This window comes from Lutra lutra, chromosome 15, assembly GCF_902655055.1.
Source record: "Lutra lutra chromosome 15, mLutLut1.2, whole genome shotgun sequence".
NCBI classification, from domain to species: Eukaryota; Metazoa; Chordata; class Mammalia; order Carnivora; family Mustelidae; genus Lutra; species Lutra lutra.
This window is the reverse complement of record NC_062292.1, coordinates 29,491,898-29,518,928: the sequence shown is the minus strand read 5'-3', so window position 1 is coordinate 29,518,928 and position 27,031 is coordinate 29,491,898. Positions and strand designations below refer to the sequence as shown.

Below are 27,031 nucleotides of genomic sequence, written 5' to 3'. Positions count from 1 at the left end.
AACCCCGGGCCCTGTGGGCGCTGCTGGCACGCAGCCCCGCAAGGCCGGCGGAGAAGGAAGCTGGCGGCCACTCGGTCTCCCGCCCCGTGGAGTCCTGCCCTTGAGGACACCGCCTGAGGCTGAAACAGGGAGGCCAGCCCAGAGTCTCAGGTAGCCAGTCTGATCAGGTCCCCGAACCCGGGCGGTTTGGTTTTCTGGCAGAACTCTCCTCACCCTCCCCAACCCTGGGCCTCTCTCTGGGCACCCGCAGGGCCGCGGCAGGGGTCACTGAGAGACAGTCCCCGGGGCTTCCACCCCCGCCCAGCGGCGGGGGGGACTCGAGCGCCCGCCCCTTCCCAGGCCCGCCACGCAGAGTCGGAGAAAGAAGAGCCCCACCCCGCCCCCCACCCTGGCCCCCGGCTGCGCTCCTGGCTCCCCGTCCCGGCTGCGAGCTCGGGCTCCCGGGGACTAGACCCCAGGGGAAGGGGAGGGGAGAGGGAGCCTGGGGGCGGGCGTAGTCCGGAGAGGCTGTGGGCCTGGGACCCGATCCCCCGCTCCCACCCTGCGCCCCTTCCTCTCTACCTGCGGCGAAGGCGCGGCGTCTGCACCTGGCCGGCTGGGGCGGCGTCCCAGTCACTCAAAAGTTGCAAAGGGAAACTTGGGCGCCTCCCGCACATGCGCAGAGCCGCGCGCGCCGGCCCCATTGGCGGCCCCCGCCCGGCCGCGCGCCGCCCCGGCCCTAGCCCCGCCAGACCGCAGCTCCCCGGGAGGACGCGCGGCTGGGCTCCGAGCGGAGGTCGCAGGGCCGCTGGCGACCCCGGGGGCCCGAGCTGCCCAGCCGGTCGGGAGCTCCTTCTCCCCGGAGCGGGGCGGAGCGCACGGGACGGGAGGCAGGGACAGGTCCCGCGCCCTCCCGGGGTTTCCGTATCTGCAGCCCCGGGCCGGGGAGCCCGGGGGCCGGGGAGCCAGGGACCCTCGGGACCTTCCCGGCACTACCCCTGGGGACCCTCACGTGGGCGCCCTGGCGACCTCTCGGGCCTCTCCCACGTCTGAGCGCTCCTCTTTCACTGCCACGTTCAAGGCCTTCTCCGTTCCTCCCTGCCCCTGAATGGCCCGGCCTGTGGCTCTGCGGTGAGGTGCACCGGGGTGGGAGCCGGGCGCATCTTCCTGCTTCTCCAACAGTTCCCTTCCGTCCCATCTGGCCTCCTCCTGGTCCCCCTTCCCACCCCCGCCATCCCAGACACTGTTATTTCCTGGAGTTTGCTTAGGGCCCCTGCACTCAGCCCTCGTCCTCCTGACAAGCGCCTGGGCATCTGTCCTCTCCCGCTGTTACCTCCTGCTGCCAATGGCCTCACACTTAACCTCCCCCAGGCTCCTGCCTGTGGTTGGCTGGACGTCTAGATCCTGCCCCCCCCCACCCGGTGGCCATACCAGACTTCTCAGACTGTCTACTGTCTTCCCATTCCTCACGCCCCCATCCTCATTCTTTCCCTGACTCAATTAATGACACCACCACCTGCCTGGTCTGTACTGAGGGGTCCCAAGAAGTGCCAGGCTCTACCCTTCAGGAAGTTAGAATGGTGAAGCCACTGACCAAGGGGAAAAAGAGAGAGAGAGAGAGAGAGAGGAATGTCTGAATCTTTGATTTCAAAATTGCAGAGAGGAAAGGGATTTCTAAACTTGACTTTCAGTAGATGAAGTTTATTTCAAAATCAAGAGAAGGCCAAGTGGGTCTGAATGTGAGTTCAGAAAGCCATAACCCCTTGTCAAGTATCATCAGTGTGGCAGTTGCTGGTAAAAACACCATTTCCTTAAATCTCCAGGAGATGGTTGGGACGCAGGGATTATTCTGTTGTGTAGGGAAGGAAGTAGAGGTTTGGAAGGTATGGAATTCAGAGCTAATAAGAGCTCTGCACACTGTCTCGAATTCAAGATGTCCAGGCTAGGTTCAAAGTCACAGCTTATCAGTCTCTGTGATCAGTGCATTGGAAAATGTCATATTCATTTTCAACATCTGCTCCCTTCATCTGCTTCCACAGCTAAAGGCTGACCTAGAGTCTTACAGTTCTCATGATTTTTTTTTCAGACATTTTTATTTTGTAGCAAGTAGAATTGAAACAAAGCCCACTCAATGTGCCCAGGAAGGTAAAATATCAACAGTAACAAAAAGACGTCTGCTTGGCTTCTAGCAGGATGGGTGCCCTGGACCCTGAATGGCTTCAGTCTTAGCTTCCTAAACAACTGAGACCTTGACTGAGTCCTCTCTAGCTCCTTCCTTGGTTTTCTAAACACATTGACCTAATTCCCTTCAGAACTTCCTGTTCCTCTGGGTAACGGGTAAAATAGAGAAATACAGATGAAACCGTGTTTCACTTGTTAGAAAATGTCCTTACTCTCTGGGTTGGGAATACACAACCCATACTTGACCCTAAGACAGGCCCATTCCGCAGAGCTCAGCCCAGGTCCAGCAACAGAGCAAGGAAACAATGACAATTTGGCTTCCTGCTCTTCCATTATAGAACTGACAGATAAGTGCTTGGGATACCATAACCTGAACAGAGAAGACCGGCAGGGGCTACCCAGTTGCCAGGGAGTCTTGACCCTGGGAAACCAAAATCAGGAGATGAGCTAAATGGACAGAGAGCTCAGTAGATGGCACAGAGCATTTGTCCATCAGCAGTAACCCCCAGCTCTCCCCGAGACATACAATAGCCCTGATACAGCCAAGTCCCTCGGTGGCTACCTAAGGCTCCAGATCCCAGGCACCCGTCCCAGGAGCAGCCGCACTTCTGCACCCTGGCCAGCCTGTTGGGCCGGCTGACCACCTGGGGCCTGGCCCTGCCTCCTCCTTGACGCTCACGATCATGGGCAGCGAGGTCGTCTCAGAGGCGATGCACTGCCGCGGGCCCAGAAATGGCCACTCGAAGGGCAGGGGCTGCGGGGGCTGCTGGCAGGCGCCCACGCACTCGTAGGCCAGGAAGCCCGGGGGCTCCAGGACCCAGTTCTCAGCCCACTTCATCCCCTGCAGGTCAATGTACATCTCCTGGCGGCAGCAGCGGGTGGCCTCCGTCACGGGCACCTCGGGGTCATAGTCGCTCTGAGCTCTGCGAGGGGGGCGGGGCGGGAGTAAGGAGAGGCAGAGGTCAGCGGCGGGGGGGGGGGGGGGGGGGGGGGGGGGGGAGGGGGGGGGAGGGCGCGGGCGGGGGGGGGGCATCTGGGAGGGAGCTTTACCATCCCTCGCTGCTCCTTACGTTCAAAAGGCTGACTATTTGTGGCAAGGACGGTTGCTACCAAGAGCCAAACAGTACATCACAAGTGCCACTTGTCCTGAGACTGAAGGACAAACTCCTGCGGGCACTCACTCCCATAGGCATGTCCCACTTGGACTGAGCTGGTGTTCCCCCTGTGCTCTGTGATCGGGGTTTCCCGTGGGGCCCAGGCTCCTACCCGTAGGCCCCCAGGTCCAGCGTGTGCAGCTCCAGCTGGGGCTCGCCCTGCTGCTTGCCCTGCCGCGGGCCCTCGGGCCCCTGGGAGGCGAAGCGCACCAGCTTGTGGGCGCCCGAGGCCAGCGAGCCCAGGTGCTCCCTGTGCACCGTCACCTGCAGGAGCAGAGGCTGGCGAGGCCGGCTCAGCTGCTGCCAGAAGGTCACCGCCTCTGTCACGTCGAAGGCCTTCCAGCCGCTCTCGTGGAGGGACACCAGCCTGCGACAGGGCAGCGCAGAGATGGGGATCTGAGCTGGAGGCTAGGGGTTCCTCCCCCTGCCTCCCCTCTCCTCCCTTGTGCTGGGGACCCCATTCCCCCCTCCCCCCCCCTCCCCTGTCTCCTCCTCCGAGCTAGCACCCCCACTTCTCCCTCCCTCCTCTGCGCCCTGACTCCTGCCCCTCCTTCCCCAGCTAGGACTCCCCTCCCCTCCCCTCACCACTGTGACCTCCACACACCCTCTCCCCTCCCATACCCTCTTCACCCCTGCCCTCCCCTCCCCATTAGCAGCACCCACCTGGAGTCCACCAGCAAGGTGCTGTTGGAGCTGTCTTTGCAGACCTGCAGCCACTCTACAGTGACGCGGGCGGGCGCGGGTGCTATACCGGACAGCCACTCATGCCTGCATAGCGGGACTCCTGGAAGAGGCACAGCACGGCCCGCACCAGCTCGCTATTGGGGGGCAGCCGCTGCTCCATGCTGAACACCAGCAGGTGCGTGGAGGCCTCGGAAGCCAGCCACCTGCCTGCCACCTCTGGGGACAGGAACAGGGTCAGGAGGCCTCTCCAGCACCAGGTGGCTGCGAGAGGAGCAGGATCTGGGGCCAGCCAACAGCATTTCCCTGGGAGTCCCCAGGGAGATCCCCAGGAATCAGCAGGATAGGGATCTCTGTGGGGGCTGGGGCTTGGCCTTAAGTGCACAGACATGCAGACTTCTGGTAGGTTTGGTTTTGTTTTTTTTGTTGTTTTTTTTTTTTAACTTTTAAATAATCTCTATGCCCTGTAGGGGCTCAAACTCCCATCCCCAAGATCCAGAGTCACATGTTCCACCTTCTGAGCCAGCTATGACCCCGGACCTGCAGCCTTCTTTGGCCAAAGGACACAACAAAACTGGAGGGCTAATGGAGAGAGAGAGAGGCAGAGAACCCTGCCACGGAGATCTCTGGTCATCAGCTGAGTGACCTAAGAGGCAGAGCAAGAGCCCTGAAATCCCTTCATTTTCTTCTCATGCCCAGGGAGATGTCTCCACCTGGAGGAACTGACTTTTGTGGGGCCTGTGACCAGCTTTTGCAGGGCTACTGACTCTGGAGGCCAATGGTGGCACAGGTCCCACAGCCCCCTCACAGGCCCCAGGCCATGTGTCCCCGACACCTGAGTCTACTGGCCTCCAGGCACCCACTCTCCCAGCTGGAAAGCAGCAAGTGTGGGTCCATCCCTGGGCACTGAGGAGGGAAACCCCAGCCCCACGGAGGTGAGAGGGTGCAGTGCCATTCACCTCTCCACAGGCTGACCTTGAAAATGATGGAATCAGCCCTTCCAACTCTTATCTCACAAGCTGTCCCCCACTCTGGGAGGGAATCAGAGCCGGTTCACACCTGTTTCCAGAGAAGCCAACAAGCTCAGACATGTGGGGGGACTCGTCTAGGGCAGGACGACAAATAGCAGAGGGGAGCCCTGAACCCCAGGTCCTTCCTCTCTTGCCTCGGCCTTGGCAGTGGGGCAGCTCCCCCTGGGCCTGAGCGGCGGGGGGCTCTCGGGGCAGAGACCCCCTTCTCCCAAGACGCAGCCATCCTCACACCCAGGGTTCCCTGTCGCAGGGGTGACCAGCTCCTCCACGTTGCCTGCATCCAGAACGGGGGCCTCTCGGAGCTGCAGCTGCTGCAGCAGGGTGCTGAGGATGTGCTCCCCGCTCAGGGCAGCCTGGGGCCAGGGCAGGGCCCACAGCGCCCAGCAAGGCCACAGCTGTGGTAATTTAGCACCAATGGGAGTGTGTCCAGCAAGGACCCGTCTCTCCGTCTTTCTGGCGGCCGTTCCCGGATTTGGAGATTAGATGTGGAAGCACCAGCCAGTGCCTCGCCCCCTCCAACCTCTGAGAGGTGACAACGGAGGCTCAGTGAGGTGACCGCCTCTTGGAGCTCCCCTAGTCGCTGATGGCTACATGGTAGCATTAGGCCTTCTGGTGGCCAGCCAGAATTCCTTCCACACCCTCCAGCTCTTCCCAGCCAGTCCTGCTGACTGGGGAAGCTGCAGGGCAGGCGGGGGAGATACTCTGTCCAGGGGATGGGGCCAGACGGGGGTGGGGCCCATTCCGGGCTTCCCGAGACTTCCTGCAAGGGCTGGAGGGTTTGCAGGTGCTTGGAGAGTTTTACTGGGGAAATGAAACACCTGGGCAGTCGCCAGGGGTCATGCTGCCACATAAAAGACTAGACACAGCTGGGGATGTACTTAGACTAATTAATTCTTTGTTGTTTATCTGAAATCTGGATTTCACTGGGAGTCCTCTGTTTTGAGCTGCTGACTCTTGGCAGCCCAGACCAGAGGCCCAAGAAAGCCAGTGCTGATTGGTAGATTTGTGACAATGGGCTGTGGCAGTCCCCACCCTTTGTCATGCAGAGGAAGGAACCTCTCATCCTGGTCTTGGACTTCCACCTGCTCTGGATCTGGCTCAGATCTCCAGGGGGTCCCTAGGGCCAGAGATGGTAAAGATCCCAGAGCCTCCTTTGAGAAATGTGAACACTGTTTTCCTCCCAAGGTGTGGGGGAAGGTGAAGGAGCACCATGAGGTCCCCAAAGCAGAGGGGGAGACCAGGCTGCACCAAGGGGAGTGCACTAGGGCACCCTCGGGCTATGGAACACAGCTTTGTGTGGTGAGTCCCTTTCCCTGGGAGCTCCCTACCGCACACCCTTGCATCTGAGCTCTCTTTCCCCATCAGCTCCTTCTTGGTCTCCTCGGATGTCCCCAGGACACAAAGAAGGGGCAAAATCATCAATAAAATTTTGTTTAATTAATTGAAGAGAAAGGGAGGGAGGAAGAGGAGCTTCTAGAAGATCCTTCTTCAGGGCAAGATGTGAGGAAAGAGATGGGCTTATATGGGCATTTTTCTTTTCATGCGCTTTTTACTTGGTGTTTAAAAAAAGCCTAATATTGCTAACGCCTCCCCCCAAGAAAGAAAAGAAAGAGAGAAGGAAAGAAAAAAATCAGTCAATCTGGGCAGAATCCTACCACCTCACAGTGATACGTTGTTGGTGTGAATTCCAGGAAGTCTGGTGTTTCAAGGGGGAAGTTGGGAAACAGCTGCCCCCTGGAGGAGGAGGCAGGGAGGCCAGGGCCGCTGGGGACAGAGGCCAGCAGCCATAGGCGACAGCCCCACCCTCAGGGGAGACACTGTGATTTCGGGGACAGAGCCTGTGTCAGTCCTGGGAAAGGGGGTGGCTGGGTCACTGTGCAACCACATGTGTCCACCCTGCGCCCGATTGTGCTGAGGCTGAAGGGAGTCCCCTCGCCCTCCCATGTGGCATGGACAAAGCACTGGGGGCTGGTGGCCTTGGTGGCTCTGGGCAGTTCCCCACACATTGGCAGCGAGAATCCCAGGGTAGAGGAGCCTGGGAAGGCCCCATCTCTTCTGCCAGAGGTCAACCTGCTTCTGCTGCCAGCAGCCCTGAGGGGTGTGGGAGCCCTAAGCGGGCCTCCTCTGTCACCCAGGCGGGAGCACGGGAAGGACAGAGTCCGTGGGATGGCTCAGGACCAGATGGCAGCCTCCCTGGACTCTGGTGGGCTCTGATCGTGATCACCCCCACTTCCAGTCCCTCTTGCCTCATCCATCAGGTACTTAGGGGCTCAGAGATAGAAGCAAAACGGAAAAAACTTTTCATATGGGAGACAAATGGCCAAAGGGGGCTCTGCAGCCGTGGGAGGCTCCCTTCCTCCTGCCACCACTCCCTAGCACATCCCAGGCCACCCCTCCAGCCCCATACATCCCCCCAAGTTCAAAGTCCACCCCCATGAGACAGCCTTCTGACCCCAGGATCAGGCAGGCCAGCCCTGCCACCGCCCCCCCCAGCTGCTGGGTTGTGTGTCTCGCTGGCCCACCACCTGCTTCCCCTTCCTCCCCCTCCTCCCTCTCCTCCTCCTCCTCAGCGCCCCCACCCCCAGCCACCTCTGCGGAGCTACCTCTTCTGCTGTAATGTTTTTCTTCCTTGCCCAACACTGGTAAAGCACTACCTACAATATTTTCCTTACTTGTCTGTGTGAATGATCACTTGCCCCTGCACTCCCACCCCACAGACCACGGAGCTTCTAAGGGGCCACGTGTCATTCTGGGATCCTGGCTGGTGGCTCCCCCACACCCTGGTCCTATGGCCCTCTACACCAGGTTTAAAAAGGCTTGGGCTTCCTCCAGCAGAGGACAAAGCCTGCTTTCTACTCCGGGACTGGAGATAAGGCTGAAAATGTAAACATCCCCAGGGAAGGAAGCAGGCCTTCTAGAGAAAGAAATCTCTGGTGGGATTATACAGAGATCTCTGTTTAAACACAGATTGTAAAATTAAAATGTGATCACAGGATGCATACTGCTTTGAAATTTGCTTTTTCGTGTCCGTTTATTTTACGTGGATCTGTTTCCAGGTGAGTATTTTGCTTTTTAATTGCTCTTTAAAAAAAATTAAATGAGTGATCCATGAAAATGTTCTCAATGTCAAGAATCCCGTCAGAGCAAGGGCGCCTGGCTGGCTCGGTGGTAGGTGGAGCTTACAATGTTTGATCTCAGGGTCATAAATTTGAGCCCCACACTGGGCATAGAGATGACTTAAAAATAGTAAATAAAAATAAAAATCCCAGCAAGGTGGAAGTCTAAAGAGAACGAAGTGGACGTTTCCCTTCCCACCTCATAAATGCTCACACACTTAGCTGCTCCAAACAACACTTTCCAAAAACAGTCTCAGGGTCGTGCAGGTCTGAGGTCTGAGCAGGCTCAAGCCAGAGTCTATGCTCAGGGGTCACACGGCTGAGGTCATGCTGTCTGCCGGGGCGGGACTCTGCTCTAAGCTCACTCAGGCTGCGGGCGGGGTCCAGCTCCTTGGGCTGGAGGGCTGCACTCTCTCCCTTGCCGGCCATGGGCTGGGTACCCCTCTCGTCACCTTAACGGCAGCACAGCTCAGCCACTCTCCCAGAAGAGCACAGACGGCATGGCTTCAACACCCAGCGTTTACTTCTCATACTTCTGGGGGCTGGGAGTTCAAGTTCAGGGTGCCAACATGGGGGGTTTGGGTGAGAGGACCCCCCTCCCCCGGTTTGCAGACAGCTGCCTCTCACGGTGCCCGCTTAGCACATAAGGGCGCAAATGCCATCAAGAGGCCTCCACCTTCATGACCTAACCACCTCCCAGAGGTGCCCACCTCCAAACACCATTGCCCTGAGGATTAAGGTTTCTGTGTGTGAATTGGCGGGGGTCTGGGGGCCGCATTCTGTCCACGGCCCCTTCATTTTCATGCTGGCCGCTATATGTCAAATGCTCCTTGTGCTTTCAATCCCTTTGACTTGCTCTTCTGCTACCAGCCAGAGAAAAGCTCTCTGCTTTTTTTTTTTTTAAGATTTTATTTATTTGAGAGAGAGAGGATCTCCAGTAGACTACAAGCTGAGTGCACAGCCCAACGTGAGGCTCAATCCCAGGACCCCGAGATGGTGACCTTAGCAGAAACCAAAAGTCAGACGCTGGGTAGGGGGCCTACTTTAAAAAAGAGAGAGAGAACTATGTATACTCCATACCTCATTGCATCCACTTGTAGACCTTTATCTGAAAGACAATTCATACAGGTATAAAGTGGCCCTTATTATACAAGGCTGTTTATGCAGCATTATGTGTAACAGTAAACACTTGGGAACAAGGTGAACTTCATTCAGCGGGATCTGGTTACACCCATTACGCTACTTATATGCAGAGGAATCTTATGTAGTAGCAAAATAAAACAAAAGCATGAGGCAACACCCAACAGTGGGGCTTGAACTCACCCCCCCAAGAATAGGAGTCACATGCTCTTCTGACTGAGTTAGCCAGGTGCCCTTCCAAAACATTGTTAAATGAAAGAAAAAAATATTTTAAAAGTATGTATAATATGTTAATCATTGAGGTTTTTTTTTAAAGATTTTATTTATTTATTTGACAGAGAGAGAGATCACAAGTAGGCAGAGTGGGGGGGGGTTGGGGGGGGCAGGAAGCAGCTCCCACTGAGCAGAGGGCTCCTTGCGGGGCTCAATCCCAGGACCCTGAGATCATGACCTGAGCTGAAGGCAGAGGCTTAACCCACTGAGCCACCCAGGCACTCCTAATCCTTGAGTTTTAAGAAGAAAGGACAGGGGCTCCTGGGGGGCTCAGTCGGTTAAGCAGCTACCTTCAGCTCAGGTCATGACGTCAGGGTCCTGGGACCGAGTCCCATATTGGGCTCCCTGCTCAGCGGGGAGTCTGCTTCTCCCTCTGCCTGCTGCTCCCCCTTATGCGTTCTCTCTCCGACAAATGAGTAAAATAAAATACAATCTTAGGGCGCCTGGGTGGCTCAGTGGGTTAAAGCCTCTGCCTTTGGCTCAGGTCATGAGCCCAGAGTCCTGGGATCGAGTCCCGCATCGGGCTCTCTGCTGGGCAGGGAGCCTGCTTCCCCCCCTCTCTCTGTCTCCCTCTCTGCCTACTTGTGATCTCTAGCTGTCAAATAACTAAGTAAAATCTTTGAAAAAAAATTTAAAAAAAATACAATCTTAAAGGAGGCTACGGTGTCAGAAAAAGTAAGAAGCTCCTTGGAATCAGGTAACCCAGAGCCTTGGCTCAGCAGTGGGGCCGGAGGGCCCAAGGAGGCTGGGTGGGGGGGTCAAGACGGGTGGAGTCTGCTCAGTGCACAGTTATAAAAATGACATTATAATAACAAATTATAATGACAATGTCAAAAAGAGGTATAGGTCATGATGACCGATCAGTAGTATTTGCATGGTGGGGAGAAATACGACATGTCTCTCTGCAGAGCACAGCCCGTCTGGGGTCGGGGCGGGGGAAGGACAGCCGAGGAGTGAGAGAAGGAGCCTGGTAGTCTCTCATCCTGGGAATCTTTGACTCTTGTACTGTGTGTGTTCATTGTAAAAAGATTTAAGAAACATTGTTAACTTAATTTCTCAAAGGAAAACAGTGTAAAAATTAGTAGCACTGTGAAAGACTCCCACTCTTGATTAAGCGCCTACTGGATACCAGGAGGCAGTGCCAGGCACTTTGCTGATATCTTGGTTAATACGCGGAGTTCCTTGCAAAAAAAAGTACATTGTTCCCATTCTATCATGAGAGACTCATACTGAAGAGGGTAGAAAGTTCAGCTGATTACATACAGGTAGTGAGGGACAGCACAGCTCAGGGCTCACTCCTGCCAGGAAGGAGCTAGAGGAACTCAAACTTAGGGAGTCCCAGGGAGCTCATCTGGAGACCCCAAGGGGCCACATGGGCCCCCAGGCCTGGGACTTGGGAGGCTGATGGGTGCAGGGCTGGGACAGCCCAGGGCACCTGGGGCTGGGCCTCAGGGCATCTCTGGGGCACCCACGGCAGGGCCTGCCCCAAATAGGAAGGGGACAGGAGCCCTCCTGGAGCCCCCCAGATGCTGGGTTCTGATGCAGACGTGAAGCCACTCCTGGGCTTCAACCTCACTGACCTCAGAGTCCCCTCTGGTTCTGAGCCCAGGCCAGGTCCAGCAAGTGGCCCACCCATGGAGGCTGAGGATGACTTCTGACCCCATGTGTTGTCATGGCCTCACCTGGCAGCCTGGATTCTGCCTGGGAACAAATCCTGGCTCCCCCTCACCTGCCTATCCCAGCCCCCATCAACCTTATCCACCCAGACATCCTCAATTCCAGGCCCTGGGTTAGTACCATACAGAGTCTCCTCATTCCCACCCCTCCCCCCTGCCTCCTCCTGCTCTCCAGGACAGAGGATCGGGCTTGGGGATGACTTCCAGGCCCAATCCACAGGCTCCCACCCAGCTCCACAAGCTGTGCCTGACAAAGGGCTGTCAGCCCAGCTGTGAGCACATCTGCCCATCAGTCTCCCAGGCCACACCAGCTTTCTTCTGGCTGATGTGGCCCAATTGTTTTATTCCCCAGCAAAACTCTTGAACCCAGTGGAATCCACATTCAGGAAAGGGCCTGTGTTTGCAGAGGGATAACAGGGTTGGGAGATCTGCCCTGCATCTGCCTTTACTGACCCCTTTGCTGGGTCTACACTCAATCAACCAGCTTTACAACAAGCACTTCACCATCTCTCTGACCCCTGGTCAGGGGACCTCTTCATGACACCCATGGCAGGACCCAGGGAAGGAACCCCCTTCTCTCTCTCTCTCTCTCTTTTCTTTTTTTGGAACCCCCTTCTCTTTCCTCGGTGGTCTCCTGTCTCTTGGCTGCAGGTGCCTCCAAGCCTACCACCCCAGCAGGCCCAGAAGCATACATCCCAGCCCTTCTGTCCACCCATTCCCTTCCTTCTCCCACACCCTGCAGGGCCCTCACCCCACCTCCTTCTTGACTGTCCTACATCATCCAGACTCAGCTCCCGGCAAGTCCCAGTGTCCTCACCCGCAAAATAAGGCTGTGACCATCTGGGACTGACCCTCCATCACTTGGTTGGGTGGTTGGGATTGCCACCTCCCCCTCCCCACTGCCTTTCCCACCCCCACAGTCCACAGAGGTCTCCAACAGACTTTTTTTTTTTTTTTAAAGATTTATTTATTTATTTATCTGACAGAGAGAGATCACAAGCAGGCAGAGAGAGGAGGAAGCAGGCTCCCTGCTGAGCAGAGAGCCCGATGCGGGGCTCGATCCCAGGACTCCGAGATCATGACCTGAGCCGAAGGCAGCAGCTTAACCCACTGAGCCACCCAGGCGCCCCATCTCCAACAGACTTTAACCAGAGCTACTTGATTAATTAAATCCCTCCCCAAATCAACTCAGAACGGATCACAGACCTAAATATAAAATGCGAAACCATAGGGGCGCCTGGCTGGCTCAGGCAGTAGAGCTTGAGATTTTTTGATCTTGGAGTCATGAGTTCGAGTCCCAAGTTGGAGGCAGAGTTTACTTTAAAAAATACGTAAAATAAGACAACTTTTTAAAATGCAAAACCAGGGGCGCCTGGGTGGCTCAGTGGGTTAAAGCCTCTGCCTTCAGCTCAGGTCATGATCCTAGGGTCCTGGGATCGAGCCCCGCATCAGGCTCTCTGCTCAGCAGGGAGCCTGCTTCCTCCTCCCTCTCTGCCAGCCTCTCTGCCTACTTGTGATCGCTGTCTATCAAATAAATAAATAAAATCTTTAAAAAATAAAAATAAAAAAAAATAAAATGCAAAACCATAAGACTCCTTGAAGATTAACAGGAGGAAATCTAGATGAACTTGGGTTTGGAGGTGACTTTTAGACAGAACACCAAAGGCAGGATCCACGAAAGAAACAATTAATAAGCTAGACTTTATTACAATTAAAATCTTCTGTTGTACAAAAGATACTGTCAAGAGAATGAGAAGACATGCCACACACTGGGAGAAAACATTCGGGAAGGACATATCTGATAAAGACCTGTTATCCAAAATATGCAAAGAACCTCGAAACTTCACAATAAAAAAAAAAAAAAAAACCAAAGAACCCAAATAAGAAAGCCGGCAAAAGATCCAGACACCTCACCAAAGGAGAGATACAGATGGTGAATAAGCATTCAAGAAGAGGCTAAAGGTCACAGGCCATCAGGGAAATGCAAAGTAACACACCTCGCACTGCACGCCTATGGGAATGGCCCAAAGCCAGAACACTGACACCAGCAAATGCCCACGAGGATGTGGGAGCCACGGGAACTCTCCTTCGTTGCCGATGGGGATGCAAACAGGGGCAGCCACTTTGAGAAATGATTTGGAGCTTCTTACAAAACTAAACATACTCTCATGGTACGATCCAGCCATCCTGCTCCTTGGTTTTTCCTCAGAGGAGCTGAGAACTTCTATCCACACAAACACCTGCCTGTGGATGTTAAAGCAGCTTTATTCATAATTGCCAAAGCCTGTAAGCCGCCAAGATGTCCTTCCCTAGGTAAATGGATTAAAATGAAACAAACCTGTGGTCCATCCACACAATGGAAGATTAACCAGCACTAAACAGAAATGAGACCTCGAGTCATGAAAAGACATGGAAAAATCTCAGATGCATATTACTAAGTGAAAGAAGTCTATCTGAAGAGGCCACATGTCGACCCCGTGACACTCTGGAAAAGGCAAGACTATGGGGATTATAAAAAAAGACCAGAGGTTGCCAGTGGTGGGTGGGTGGGCGGGGGAATGAAGGGGGGGGCATAGAGAATTTTTAGGGCAGTGAAAATACTCTGTATGATGTTTTAATGGTGGATACCCGTCATTCCATGTTTGTCCAAACCCAGAGAGTGGAAACGATGGACTTTGGGTGACACTGATGTGTCTGTGCAGTCTTAGGCACTGTGACAAGTGCACACCACAGTGGGGTTGTTGATGGGTGTGCGTGTGTGTGTGTAAGGGAGGGGGTATATGGGGATGCCCTATAACTTCTGCTCAATTTTACTGTGAACCCAAACTGCTCTAAATAAAATAGTCTATTCTTGAAAAACAAAAAACAAAATAAAACAAAACACAAATATAAATAAAATATAAATAAAAATAAAATAAAACACAAAAACCTCCAATAACTTCCTACTACACTTTGCATAAAACTTGAATATCTTACCTGAAAGCCCAGGCTGACCTGGGCCAGGGTCACACTCCTGCCTCTGATCCTGGGGCTCCTTACTTGCTCCCTGACAGCCTGCCACATGGCTCTTCTTAAGGTCCCCAAACCTGCCACACTGGTTCCACCCCAGGGCCTTTGCACTAGCTGGACCCTCTGCCTGCAAGGGGACCTGACCTTCGCAGGGTTCACTAATTCTTGTTAATCAGACATCACAGGAAATGTCAAGTCCTCTTGCCCATTTATAAAATCCCTGTGTCCCTTTCTGCCCACCCCCACCCCCCCAACCCCACCCCCAACCCCCACCTCCCCCCAGGCCTATCGAGATCTCTCTAATTATTCAGGTTTATCTTTCTCTTGCTGCTTAGTCCTATCTAAAATTATCTTCTTTATCTATTTGTTTCATTGTTTGTGGACTACCTCCCCATTAGGATGTAGATTATACTGGCTCAGTGACTGTCCAGCCAGTTAGTGGCTGTGTCCCTGTGCAGAGAACAAGGACCAGCTCTCATGGATACTTTATCTATTTGTTGAATGAATAAATGAATTAATGAATTGAAACAGGGGAGATTTAGCTCTGTGTAAACTTTACAAGCATCTCGGGATCTCAATGCCTTTGGAAAACAAGGGAGATAAACTGGAGTTTCCTTCCAGCTCCAAAGCACTGGGAGGGAGAGAGGGGAAGGATGGGGTTCTCCCTGGTTTGTCCGCCTGAGATGCTGCAGGTTCCCGCCAAGGACAGGAGAGCCTCCCCACGACCAGGAAGTGTTGGCGGCTCCCCAGCTGCAGCCCCCTGCCGCAGAGCCCTCGGAACACCAGGCCCCTGAAGGCAGCAAACCCTGGTGTGGATGGTAAGGGTCTGCCTTGTCTAGGAACCCCTTCCAGCAAGAAGCGGGGCTCCCAGTCCACACAGTCACCCCAGTCGGTTCTGGGCTCTGGGGCTGACTCTGCATCTGCAGGAGGACCTTACTGGGAAGCTGAGCCCCACTCCATTACCTTCTCAGGAAAATAGCTCTTCATTTCAGTGTTGGTCCCCAGGCGCAGGAGAGGCTCTGCCCACCCCACCCCCGGCACTCTCGGGGCCCTTGTACCCCCAGGGCATCTCCATGGGACAGGGGAGAACTGTCAGAGAAGCTTAGGAGATCCCCAGCTCCCACCCCAGCCCACCCCACCACAGAGAGCCACTGGCTGGGACTCCAAGAGGGGGAGGGGAGAGTAGAGGGGAACAGAGAAGACTGTCATCATTACAGTGAAAGAGGAGAGCCCAGAGGTGGGAGAGGCCCGAGGGGCTGCAGGGCGCCCACGTGAGGGTCAAGTGCTACCTGAGCTTTCCTGTCAGTCGTGCAGGGAAAGCTACAAGAGGAAGCTTGCTCTGCCTCCTTCCCATGGGGAAACTGAGGCCTGCTGAGGTCACCTTACTCGCTGAGGGAGGGGTCAGGTTGGAGTCAAACCTCTGGGTCATAGGACCCCACTCCCTCCACGTCGCCAGCTCCAGGCCCCAGTGAGCCCTGCGGCCCCTGCATGCACCCCTGCAGACTCAGGGGGCTTTCCTTTGGGAGAACAAAAATCCAGTTACGAAGCTGACTATTTCTGGCTCAGCCTGGGAGGCTCTGCTGCTCAGCTCTGCAATTAAGAATGGAGTGACACAGAAAGTGAGGGAGGGAAGGGTCCCCAGGGCTCTGAAACCAGCCTCTCATTTCCCGCAGGGGGCTTCAGCATCCTGCCCCGGGGCCCAGAAAGGGGATGGAGGCTGAGGGGGAGGTCAGAGGCCCCACCCCAGATCAAAGCACCGGGCTGCCCAGCCCAGGAGGGAGCACCCCAGTGCCTTCAGACAGCGGTTGGCCCCATGTTGGCCTGAGCACCAGCCAAGAGAGCCTGCACAGGGCACAGGCAGGCCCAGCGCGCAGCCCAGGAACCTCTCTGGACAATGAGGGATTTGAGCTGTACGGTCTTCACGTCCTTCCAGCAACTCTGATTCTAGACCAAGGAATCATCTAGGACGTGTCCTGTTTCGTTTGGAGGAGTCTGTTTCTACAGTTGGAGATTTCCAGGGCATGTGTTAAGTTGGTGTTAGCAGCAACTGAGTAAAACAGAAGCACGCTCTGGGGTGTGTGTGTGTGTGTGTGTGTGTGTGTGTGTGTGTGTGTGTGAGGGTGTGTGTGTGTGTGTGTGTGAGGGTGTGTGTGTGTGTGTGTGTGTGTGTGTGTGTGAGAGAGAGAGAGAGAGAGAGAGAGAGAGAGAGAGAGTGCAATCCCTTCTCTGCCGACCAAGTTCAGCACTGAGCCCTGAGGGACAGGAGCAGGCCCACGGGGATCCCAGGAAATGTTTTTGTCTGGGTGTTAGCAGGAAGGCCGGGTCCTCGTGCCGGGTCCCCCTGAGGGCCCCAGGATAACAAGGCCTGGCCTGTTCCCATGGTGTCCAGAGGGGAGCAGCTCCCCATAGATTCCAGAATGGGCAGCCTGGGGAAGACCAGGAGTAGAGCTGGAGACATCACAGCCCAGACCAGCAACAACCAGAGGAGCCCTCCACGGCCGCGCTGTTGTCTGGAGTGGGTGACTTTCCCAATGGAGGTGGCCACTGCAGCTGTGTTCTTCCCTCCCAAGTGGCTGTCCATGCCTCCAAGTTCTGGGATCGAGAGCTCGGCCGCATGCACCCAGCTCACCCAGGGCCTGCTCACTTGCCAGCCTAGGGGCTTCTGGTCCACCGACATCCTCCCAGGTCCCGTTGCCCCCGCCAGGACGGCCCCTCCTGTTGCTCTCTGGTCTTTCTCTGCCCCAGCTTGTGAAGGGTTGTGTTGTGTCCCCCCAATTCCCACGCTGCCACTCTAACCCTCAGCGCCCGAGAATGTGAGTGTCCTTGGAGATACGGCCTGTGAAGAGTTAAGTGAGGTACAATGAGGAGCTGTCGGTGGCCCTAATAGAACGGCTGTCCTTACAAGGTGAGGAGGTCAGAATGCAGACAGGGCAACCTGTGAGCACAGCGGGAGCGAGGCCTCTGGAGACACCAGACAAGCCTGTCCCTGCATCTCAGACTCCCAGCCTCCAGATCGGGGTGGGGGAGGAGTGGCACTAGATCTTTGGCACCCCGGCCAAGGTATCTCCATGGACAGCCCAAGGAAGGGAGACTGCTGAGGGTCCCATGCCAATGCGCATGCGCACCAGCCCTACCCACCCCCACCTCGCCCTACCCCAATCCTGGCTCTAGTTACGGTGCCAGATTGCACCTCTACACCCGGCCAGGCTCTGTTCCTGCCTGCTCCCCGGGGGGTGGGGCTCCCCTCAGCAGAGCCGGGTGCACACAGACTAGCTCTGCGTCCGCTGGGACACTGCGAGCCTCGTTCTCCTCGTTCTCCCTACCTGGGAGGACCCGGGCAGGTTGGGTGCCAGGCCTGGCTCTGGACTTGACCTGTACTTGGTGCTCTGTGGTATCTGGCAGCTCAGTGAAGGGGTCCCTGAGGTGGAAGCCTCGGCCCGCTTCCCCCTCGGCCCCCCAGCTCCTGCCCCCATCTAGGGATCTGCCGCCACTTCACTAGCCTGACCAGGCCCCCCGAGCACCGAGCACCCCACCAAGCCAGAGTGCTTTACTGAGTACATGGGGTGAAGCCTGTGTGTGCCGGGGCGGGGGTGGTGGGGTGGGCAGGTTATCTGCACATTAATTAAACAAATTCAATTTTAAACCATCAGTTACATCATAGGGTGTGTGGGGTCGGGGAGGGGATCTGAAGCCTTGAGACTCGCAGCTATCCTCAGCCACCTCTCCCACCTCTTACCTGGGTGCCCAAGAGTCTCAAGGCTTACAGAGTTTCTTTTTTTAAAAAATAAGATTATTTATTTATTTATTTATTAAAGATTTTACTTATTTATTTGAGAGAGAGAGAGAGAGCACAAGCAGGGAGAGCAGCAGAGGGGGAGGGAGAAGCAGATCCCACGACCCTGAGATCATGCATGACCTGAGCCCAAGGCAGACACTTCACCCACTGAGCCCCCAGTTGTCCCTCCCCTTATCTTTCAAGACCGATCTGGTCACTCCCTGCCCAGACATTCCCTGGAGCCCCCTGTCTGCCCCCAGCACTCTTTCCCACTTCTGCACAGCCCATCCATCCTGTAGGACGGTCTCTTCTCTATCACTCTTCCCCACCAGGTCAGGAAGCCCCTTAGGGGAGGAAGAGATGGGTCTGGTTATAGCTGCTGCTCTGGCCTGGTACACAGTGGTGCAGACTGAGTCCACTGAAGCAGATGCTGCTTCTTACAGCTTTCCCTCCCCCACTTCCTCTCCCGCCACCCAGGGAGGGCTTGGTGGCAGCAAGGCCAGCTTCTGGCTCTGCCCTGCCTGTCCCCTGCCCCCGTGTGGTCTCTGGGGCTGCTCTTCAGCTGGTCCGCGTTCCCCAGGGCTGCCCTGGACGTCTCAGGATACTGACACCATCACATCAGGGGGCTTGGTGATTGAATGCTCTGTATTTCGTGTGCTCCCAAATGAGCCAAAATAAATACTTATCAACTGGTAATCTCAGGTCTTCACCTCCTTTCCTCTGTATCTCCCCAGGGGCTCATGTTGGCTGCAGGCCACAGTCAGCCTGACTCGGTCAAATCTGCGGGGCTCACAGGGCGGTGCCGGGCAGGGGCCCTCCTTCCCCCTGAGGGTCGGAACCTCTAGTTCTGAGGTTTGGGTGGGAGATGAGGACTTGCCACAGTCAGAGAGGGGAAAGGGCAAGGAGAAGGCCTTTTCAGGGGAGGAAATGAAGTGAGCAAAACCAGGTTGGGGGTATGTCCAGATGGGGGAAAGTCTGGGGTCTGGACAGAAGAGCATCTTGGAGGGTAGAGGGGAGTAAGATTGGAAACAGAACTCAGCAACACCAGTTTGATCTCTATTGCCCTGAATTTTAAAAGACAGGCGTTTGGGATGTGTGGCTGGCTCAGTTGGTGAAGCATGAGACTCCTTTTTTTTTTTTTTTTTTAAAGATTTTATTTATTCATTTGACAGAGATCACAAGTAGGCAGAGAGGCAGGCAGAGAGAGAGAGGAGGAAGCAGGCTCCCTGCCGAGCAGAGAGCCCGATGTGGGGCTCGATCCCAGGATTCTGGGATCATGACCTGAGCTGAAAGCAGAGGCTTTAACCCACAGAGCCACCCAGGCGCCCCAAGCATGGGACTCTTGATTCCAGGGGTGTGAGTTCGAGTCCTATGTTGGGTGTACATTAAAAACAACAATAGGGCACCTGGGTGGCTGATCCCGGGGTCCTGGGATTGAGCCCCACATCAGGCTCTCTGCTTGGCGGGGAGCCTGCTCCCCCCCCATCTCTGCCTGCCTCTCTGCCTACTTGTGATCTCTGTCTGTCAAATAAATAAAATCTTAAAAACAACAACAACGGGGCGCCTGGGTGGCTCAGTGGGTTAAAGCCTCTGCCTTCGGCTCAGGTCATGATCCCAGGGTCCTGGGATCGAGCCCCACATCGGGCTCTCTGCTCGGCAGGGAACCCGCTTCCTCCTCTCTCTCTCTGCCTGCCTCGCTGCCTACCTGTGATCTCTGTCTGTCAAATAAATAAATAAATAATCTTTAAAAACAACAACAACAACAACAAAAACGAGGCAGGCAATCATTTGGTTTGAGAAGCAAGTCCAGAGCTGGTTGTGCCTGGGGAACAGAGGCCGTGGATGGGCGCCCCCCCCCCCACTTCTGCTCCCAACCACAGCCTGACCCTGGGAAGTTCCTAGAGGGTAAGCAAGCCCCCTGAGGTCATTGAGGGATGTGACTCTCCAGGCCTCCTGAGTTGGATGACCCCGGACAAGCCCCGACACAGGGCTACCCAGAGTTGCAACCAGGGTGGGGGCAGCTGGGAGGTCACCTGCCTTCCCACTGGGGACAGGGACGCTGAGGGGCGGGGCAGAGGCTGCATGGAGGAAGAAGATTCGAGCACTTCCCCCAACAGTGGCTAAGCTGCTTTGTCATGGGAATACATGAAATCAGGTACTACAGCTGGGGCTGGGCACTGGGCTGGATCTCCTGTCCCTGCTGGGGCTTCTCCCAGTGCGGGTGGGGGGCGGTGGGCAGGTTGTGGGGGATGGGAGCTGTGGGGGGGGGGCAGGGCCTCAGAGGTTGGTGCCTGGTGCCCTCTAGTGGCGCAGCTGGGCAGTGGGGGACCGAGGCTGGAACCTGCCCCTTTGTCAGGGGCATTTAAGCAGGGCCACCTGCTGTCCCTGAGCACCCGCCTGTGAGACAGTGAGGGAAGAGGGGAGGACTTGGAATCCGAAGGCTGGGATTTTGGCCCCAGCTGCCTTAGATGAGTGCCTCGGGTTCTTCATGTGTGCTATGGGGGTGCCACGCCCTCCCCACTCGCACCCTGGGACCCTGGAGAGACTCCAGTGGGATGTGATGGATGACAGCACCTTGTCAGTTCCAAAGCATTACTGAAGAGCAAAGTATTGTGCTCAAGGGAAAATAAGGGAGAGTGCAGATCCAGGGAACCAAGGACCAATGAAGGGCTGGCTTGGGGGAAGGAGCTAGGGGCAGAGGAGCCAAGCAGGGAAGAAGGCATCCCCAGCAGAGGTGGTGTGGGAGGGAAGGGGGTGGGCTCAGCGGAGACCCAAACATCCATGTACAGCAAAGGGAGCCTTCTGGGGACATTCAGGCAATGGGGCTGGAAAGGGAAGCGGATAAAGACTCATATCTTGTTCATTTCTCGTAATCCCAAAGGCGGGTAGGTCCATACTACCCAAACCAATCTACAGGTTCAAGGTTATCCCTATCAAAAACCCAGTGGCATTTTTCACAGAAGCAGAACAAACCTAAAATTTTGTGTGGAAGCACAAAGACCCTGAAGGGCCAAAGCCATCTTGGGAAAGACAAGCAAAGCTGGATATAGTCAGACTATAAACTATACCACAGAGTCAGAGGAACACAGCGTGGTGTTAGCATAAGAACAGACACACTGATGAAGGGACCCAAACAGAGAGCCCAAAAATAAAGCCGCAGACACATGGCGAATTAATTCACGACCAGGGCAGGGCAAGAATATACGATGGAGAAAAGAGTCTCTTCAATAAATTGTGGGAAAACTGGACAGCCACATGCAACAGAATGACACTGGACTGCTTTCCAACACCATACACAGAAGCTAACTCAAAATGGATTAAAGACGTGAAGGTAAGACCTGAAACATAAAACTCCCAGAAGAAAAAACATAGATGGCGAACTTCCAAGCGTTGGTCTTAGCGATGATTTTTTTTAATTGGATACTAAAAGCCAAAGCAACAACAGCCAAAATCAACAAACCGGACTACGTCAAGCTAAAGAGCTTCTGCACGGCGTGTGATACCATCCACGGAGTGAAGGCGATCTATGAAATGGGGGAAAATATCCACCAATCATATATCTGATAAGGGGGGAGGTCATATCCCAAATACATAAACTCACACAACTCAACAACAACAATAGCAAAAAACCATTTGGTTAGAAAATGGGCAGAAGGTGTGAACAGACATTTTCCCAAAGAAGACATACAGATGGCCACCAGGTGCATGAAAACAGGCTCAGCGTCACTCGTCACTGGGGAAACGCAAATCCAAACCACAGTGAGATGTCGCCTCGCACCTGTCAGAATGGCTAGACTCAAAAAGCCAAGACAACAGGGGTTGGCAAGGATGCGGAGAAAGGGGAGCCCTCGTGCACAGTTGGTGGGCATGCAAGCGGGTGTGGCCACTCTGGAAAATAGGATGGAGGTTCTGCGAGAAATGGGAAACAGAGCTACCTTGTAATCCAGCCCCTGCTGGGTATTTATCGAAAGAAAACCAAACCCCTCACTCAGAACGGTATGTGCACGTCCATGTTCCCTGCAGCGTTATTTACAGCAGCCGAGACTCCGAAACGAGAATCCACTCATCGACAGACGAATGGATAAAGAAGATGTGGGATAAATATAATGGAACACCACTCAGCTAAAAAAGAAGGAAATCTTGCCATCGTGGATGGACTTCAAGGGTGTTATCCTAAGTGAAGTTAAGTCAGACACAGAAAGGCAAATACCGGGTGATTTCTCTTGTCTGTGAGCAACAAGGGAGCTCATCGACACAGAGACTAGATTGCTGGTTGTCAGAGGCAGGGGTGTGGGGTGGAAGAAATGGATGAACTTTTTCTTCAGTTTAAATGAATTGAATAACTTATATATTTTAAAATTTTATTTATTCATTTTAGAGAAAGAGGGAGAGAGTGCATGAGTTAGAGGGGCAGAGAGAGAGGGAGAGAGAATCCCAAGCCGCCTCTGCACTGAGCTCGGAGCCCGACGCAGGGCTCGATCCCAGGACCCTGAGATCATGACCTAAGCTGAAGGCAGATGCCTCACCGACTGAGCCCCGCAGGTGCCCCCAGCCCATCATGATTCTTAAAGAAGAAAGGAGATCATGGGTCTTGCAGACGTAATCCTGGGCCCAACACGTAGTCGCTTCAGACCGTGTGCAAGGTTTAGGTTGCAGAGGAGGAACTGTGGACAAGGAGTCTCAGCACAGAGCGCCAGGGGCTGCGGAAACAGTGGAGACCGCGTCACGCAGAGCTGTCACCTGCTGAAGGCCTGGCAGTCTGTGCCTCACCTACCGTGGTCACCACCCCAGAGAAGGATGGGCAATTAGTGCTATTTTTCTGTTTTAAGGACATAATAATCAATTGAAATCGAAACAGACTAATGACTTGCCTGAGGTCACCCGACCAGTGAGCACCGGAGCCCAGGTCTTTGCCTTTCGCATAGCCAAAATTTACTAAGATGGCAGAAAGGAAACAATGTTTGCTGTGATTCCACCAACAAGATCCTACATGTAAAAATCCAGTGGAAAATGCACATATCTCAGAACTCAGGGGGGCCCGTAAATGAGAGGCCCACACACACCCACTGAAGACAACTTTGTCATGCCAGAGGCCGATTTCTCAGGTTTTCCGGGGCACCCACCCTTGAAGCACCCCAATGCATGGGAAAGTCTCCGACGTCCAACCACACCTCTCTCCAGCCCACCAAGTGCATTTCTGGTCAGCGGTGCTCAAGGAGGAGAAGACATTTATCCATGTAATCCCTCCTAAAACGGGAAACTGCTTTGAAATTGATTTCCACCCCAATCCTTTTTTTTTTTTTTAAAGATTGGTTGATTGATTGATTTAGAGAGCACGAGTTGGGGGGGTCAGCAGAGGGAGCGAGAATCTCCAGCAGAATCCACACTGAGCACGGAACCCCACCGGGGGTTCAATCTCATGACCCTCAGATCACAATACGAGCTGAAACCAAGAGTTGCACGTTTAACTGACAGAGCAGCCCAGGCGCCCAAGTTGAGAACTGCTTTGAAGTCTGTTTCCATCCCAATCCCTCTTTATCTAGATGTTCCTGACGTGCTTCCTTCCTACGTGAAGGAGTCCCACGCCATAGGAAAGGCTCTGATGCCAAAAGGGAGGCACTCCCTCCGTAGAAGAAGCTGCCAGACAGAGTGGCCCCAACAGAAATTCACTAAGTGTTCCGCACACCCCAGCCAGCTGAGCACGAGCCCGGCATTCTAGTAGTGCTCAGGAAACACTTGCTGGTCGAACCCAAGCACGTGGGAACCTACCAACAGTGAAATACCAGGTCCAAAGACAGGCTAGCAGGTGCACAGGCCTCTACCCCCAAAAAACCATAGGCCTCCTGACCTGAGCTGTGGCAAGAAAAAGCCCAGCCCTCCACATAAGCAGAAGAGCTGTCATGCATTCATTCATTCATCCGTGCCTGCCTGCATTTATTCCACTGCGTTTCCTAAGTGTGAAGCCCCAGAACCATGGGTGTGGTCTACAGCCCCAGCCTTCCCCTGTCCCCAGGCGGCACCCCAGCTGCTGGGGGAAGACAGACAGAGAGATGATTAGTCCATTCTGGAGGCTAGCAGCACAGAAGGTGGGTGTAAGTGGAGATAAGAGACAGAGGACCTATCTGTCCACTTTGGCAGAGGGAGCCACTCCCATGGCCAGAGCAGGGCGCACAGGACACACCCCAGCCCTGGCGGGCCACCCAGGGCAATGCATCCTGCTGGGGCACCGCACGGCAGCCCCCTAAAAGTTTGCAAAATATGGGACGCCTGGGTGGCTCAGTGGGTTAAAGCCTCTGCCTTCGGCTCAGGTCATGATCCCAGGGTCCTGGGATCGAGCACCGCTTCGGGCTCTCTGCTTGGCAGGGAGCCTGCTTCCCTTCCTCTCTCTCTGCCTGCCTCTCTGCCTCCTTGCGATCTCTGTCTATAAAATAAATAAATATTTTTTTAAAAGTTTGCAAAATATATTTGGTGATGAGTGATTCCTAAGTCAGGGCAGTGGGAAAACATTTCTAACGAAATGTCTTTGTCCTGTCCCTGCCTTCCTGCCGTCCCCACCCCGAGTACCGCACTCATCGGTGTCTTGTGCACCCTTCTGGAGCTTCTTCATCCAATGTCATAGTCCCCTGTCTTTCATAAAGGTAGTGTGCCCTCCTCACTGGCTCAGACCTTGAAAAGAAAAGAAGGGCGTTCTGTTTTCTCAACGCTCCGGATTCCGCAGACTCACCATACATATTGCTGTCTATGTTCAGGTTTGTTGGTAAAAGGGGAGAACAGGTCAAGGCTTTGAAGTGATTTGATTAGACAGCAGAGAGGCCTGTCTATACCCGCTGGACCAGTGAAGGAAGCACAGTCAGGGTCTCCAGGGTCCCTCTGAAAGCTAGGGAGCACGCTACCTAGTAACAGCCACACATACAGGGTCTGCCAGGGGAAGCAGGGAATAGCGCAAACATTTTTTAATCTTTTTTTTTTTTTTTAAGATTTATTTATTTGGGGGGTGCACAGGAAGAGGAAGAGTGAAAGAGAATCTCACGCAGGCTCCATGCCCAGCACGGGGCTGGATTTCCCAACCATGAGATCATGACCTAAGCTGCAACCAAGAGTCGGACACTTAACCGACTGAGCACCCCCCAGGTGCCCCCATTTTTTAATCCTTTCACTATGGAGGGGGGCCCTGAATATTGCCAGCAATGATCTAAAGTAAAAGAAAGAAAATCAAGTGAGAACCAGCTCAGCTCCACTTCCCAGGGTAACTATTGGTAACCGTTGGGGCCGAGGTTGATGCCCCATTTTATGGGACAGCCGCATCGGGGTAGCAGCTAAGGCAGTTCTGGGGGTCGCGAGAGAAGCCAGCTGGGACGTGGAGATTGAGGCCCCGGTGCTCCAAGAATCCTGGTGGGCTGGGGATATGGGCACAGGGCAGGGCGCTGATTACACCCTCCCTTCCTCTCACTCCCTCAGCCCTCTCTGCCCTATTCTCTACAGGTCCTGTGTCCATGTCTGTCCTCGGCCTCTGTGCAGCTCTGAGCGAGGAGAGTCTCGATGACCGGGGGCTCCCAGGCCTCACAGGCACTTGGCAGAGGGAGTCTTCCGCACGTACTTAATGGAGAGGCTGCACGGGCCTTGAACGCCAGCTCTAGATTCTGAAAGGGTTGCTGCCAGCAATAGGGTGTCCTCCAGGAGGCTCAGGCCACAGGCTCTCTACCTGGCCAGGGCCTGATACTCGGGGGGCTCCCTTGACCTTACAGGGAGTCCCCGGCCCCTGGCTCTGACCACCTGCCACCCCAGTCCCAGCCCCAGGAATCCCCCTCCTCCACCCCAGGTGAGAAGATGGGCAACCCAAGAGGATAAGGCAGCTGCACAGACACAGAGGAGGAAGCCACCAACTTTGTTGTCGGCCATGCACCTGCCAGGCTTTGGATCCAGACAGACTAACCTCTGAGCACTCCTCCCCTCACTTGGTCGAAGATGCTGAGGCCTGGAAGGGCCAAGCAGCTTAGCGCATTGAGCTGCTGCTCACAAATGGGGCCCAAGTTGGGTATGCTGTGCACATAGCGGGACAGAGCCTACAGGCCTCCCTCCACGGGCCAGGGTGACTCCCGCTTGCCCCCAGGAACTCGCTGCCTGTGGCGTTGCCATCAGCCTCATCTCTGGGTTTAAATCTGAGTCTTGGCCACTTTTTTCCCCACAATTTGCTAGAGGATTTATTTTTTTAAGATCTTAAGTCCAGCCAGTTAACATATGGCATTAGTTTCAGGCATACAAAATGGTCACTAAGCACTTCCAGACATCGTCCTGTGCTCATCACAAGAGCGCTACTTTCTGCCACTTACAGCTTGGGAACCTTGGAGAAGTTACTGAATTTGGTGTCTAGATTTCACCCCCTATATATAGGAGATCCCCCTCTATCAGAAGGTTCCGGTGGGTTTGCAGCAAGACCTTATGGAATGGCTCAACAGAACATCTAAACATGGCGGACCCCTCAAGCAAGTGGTGCTCATCCTTCCCCTACCAGCGGCAGCGGCAGCCTGGGCTCCCCAACTCTAAACTGGGAGCCTGGTGGGCGAGGCTCGTCCCTGCGGGGCCACAGTGACAAGTTCAGCCCCACGCAAAGCTATCGTAAAGCCCCCGCCACATGGCTCTGCACACCCTTTATAGGAAATCTAAGGATTGAAAAACTGGGCAGAGTAAGGCGAAGCTCAAGGGACTCTTGATCTCGGGGTTGTGGGTTGAAGCCCCACACTGGGAACAGAGCTTACTTTATTTTATTTATTTATTTATTTATTTATTTATTTATTTTTAAAATATTTTATTTATTTATTTGACACAGAGAAGGATCACAAGCAGGCAGAGAGAGAGGGGGAAGCAGGCTCCCCACCGAGCAGACAGCCCGATACGGGGCTCGATCCCAGGACCCCGAGACCATGACCCGAGCCAAAGGCAGCAGCTCAACCCACTGAGCCAGCCAGGTGCCCCCAGAGCTTACTTAAAAACAAAACAAAACAAAAAAAAAGCAGGG

General features: G+C 54.6%; 2 protein-coding genes across 4 annotated transcripts in view; both read right to left on the bottom strand.

Annotated features, from left to right (window-relative positions):
* TMEM63A (transmembrane protein 63A) overlaps nt 1-715 on the bottom strand; it is a 29,793-nt gene extending 29,078 nt beyond the window's left edge. For all 3 annotated transcript variants that reach the window (XM_047704901.1, XM_047704902.1, XM_047704903.1), the window contains exon 1: nt 562-715. The gene's annotated coding sequence lies outside the window, so the exon portion shown is untranslated. The remainder of the gene's footprint in view (nt 1-561) is intronic.
* LOC125085565 (left-right determination factor 1-like) lies at nt 613-16,917 on the bottom strand. Its single transcript, XM_047704047.1, is given in 9 exon segments — nt 613-907; nt 992-1,105; nt 2,746-2,827; nt 2,830-3,083; nt 3,427-3,681; nt 3,978-4,082; nt 4,172-4,259; nt 5,256-5,379; nt 16,885-16,917. Coding segments are annotated over 9 exon segments (1,350 nt in total).
* Between the last annotated feature and the right edge of the window lie 10,114 nt (nt 16,918-27,031).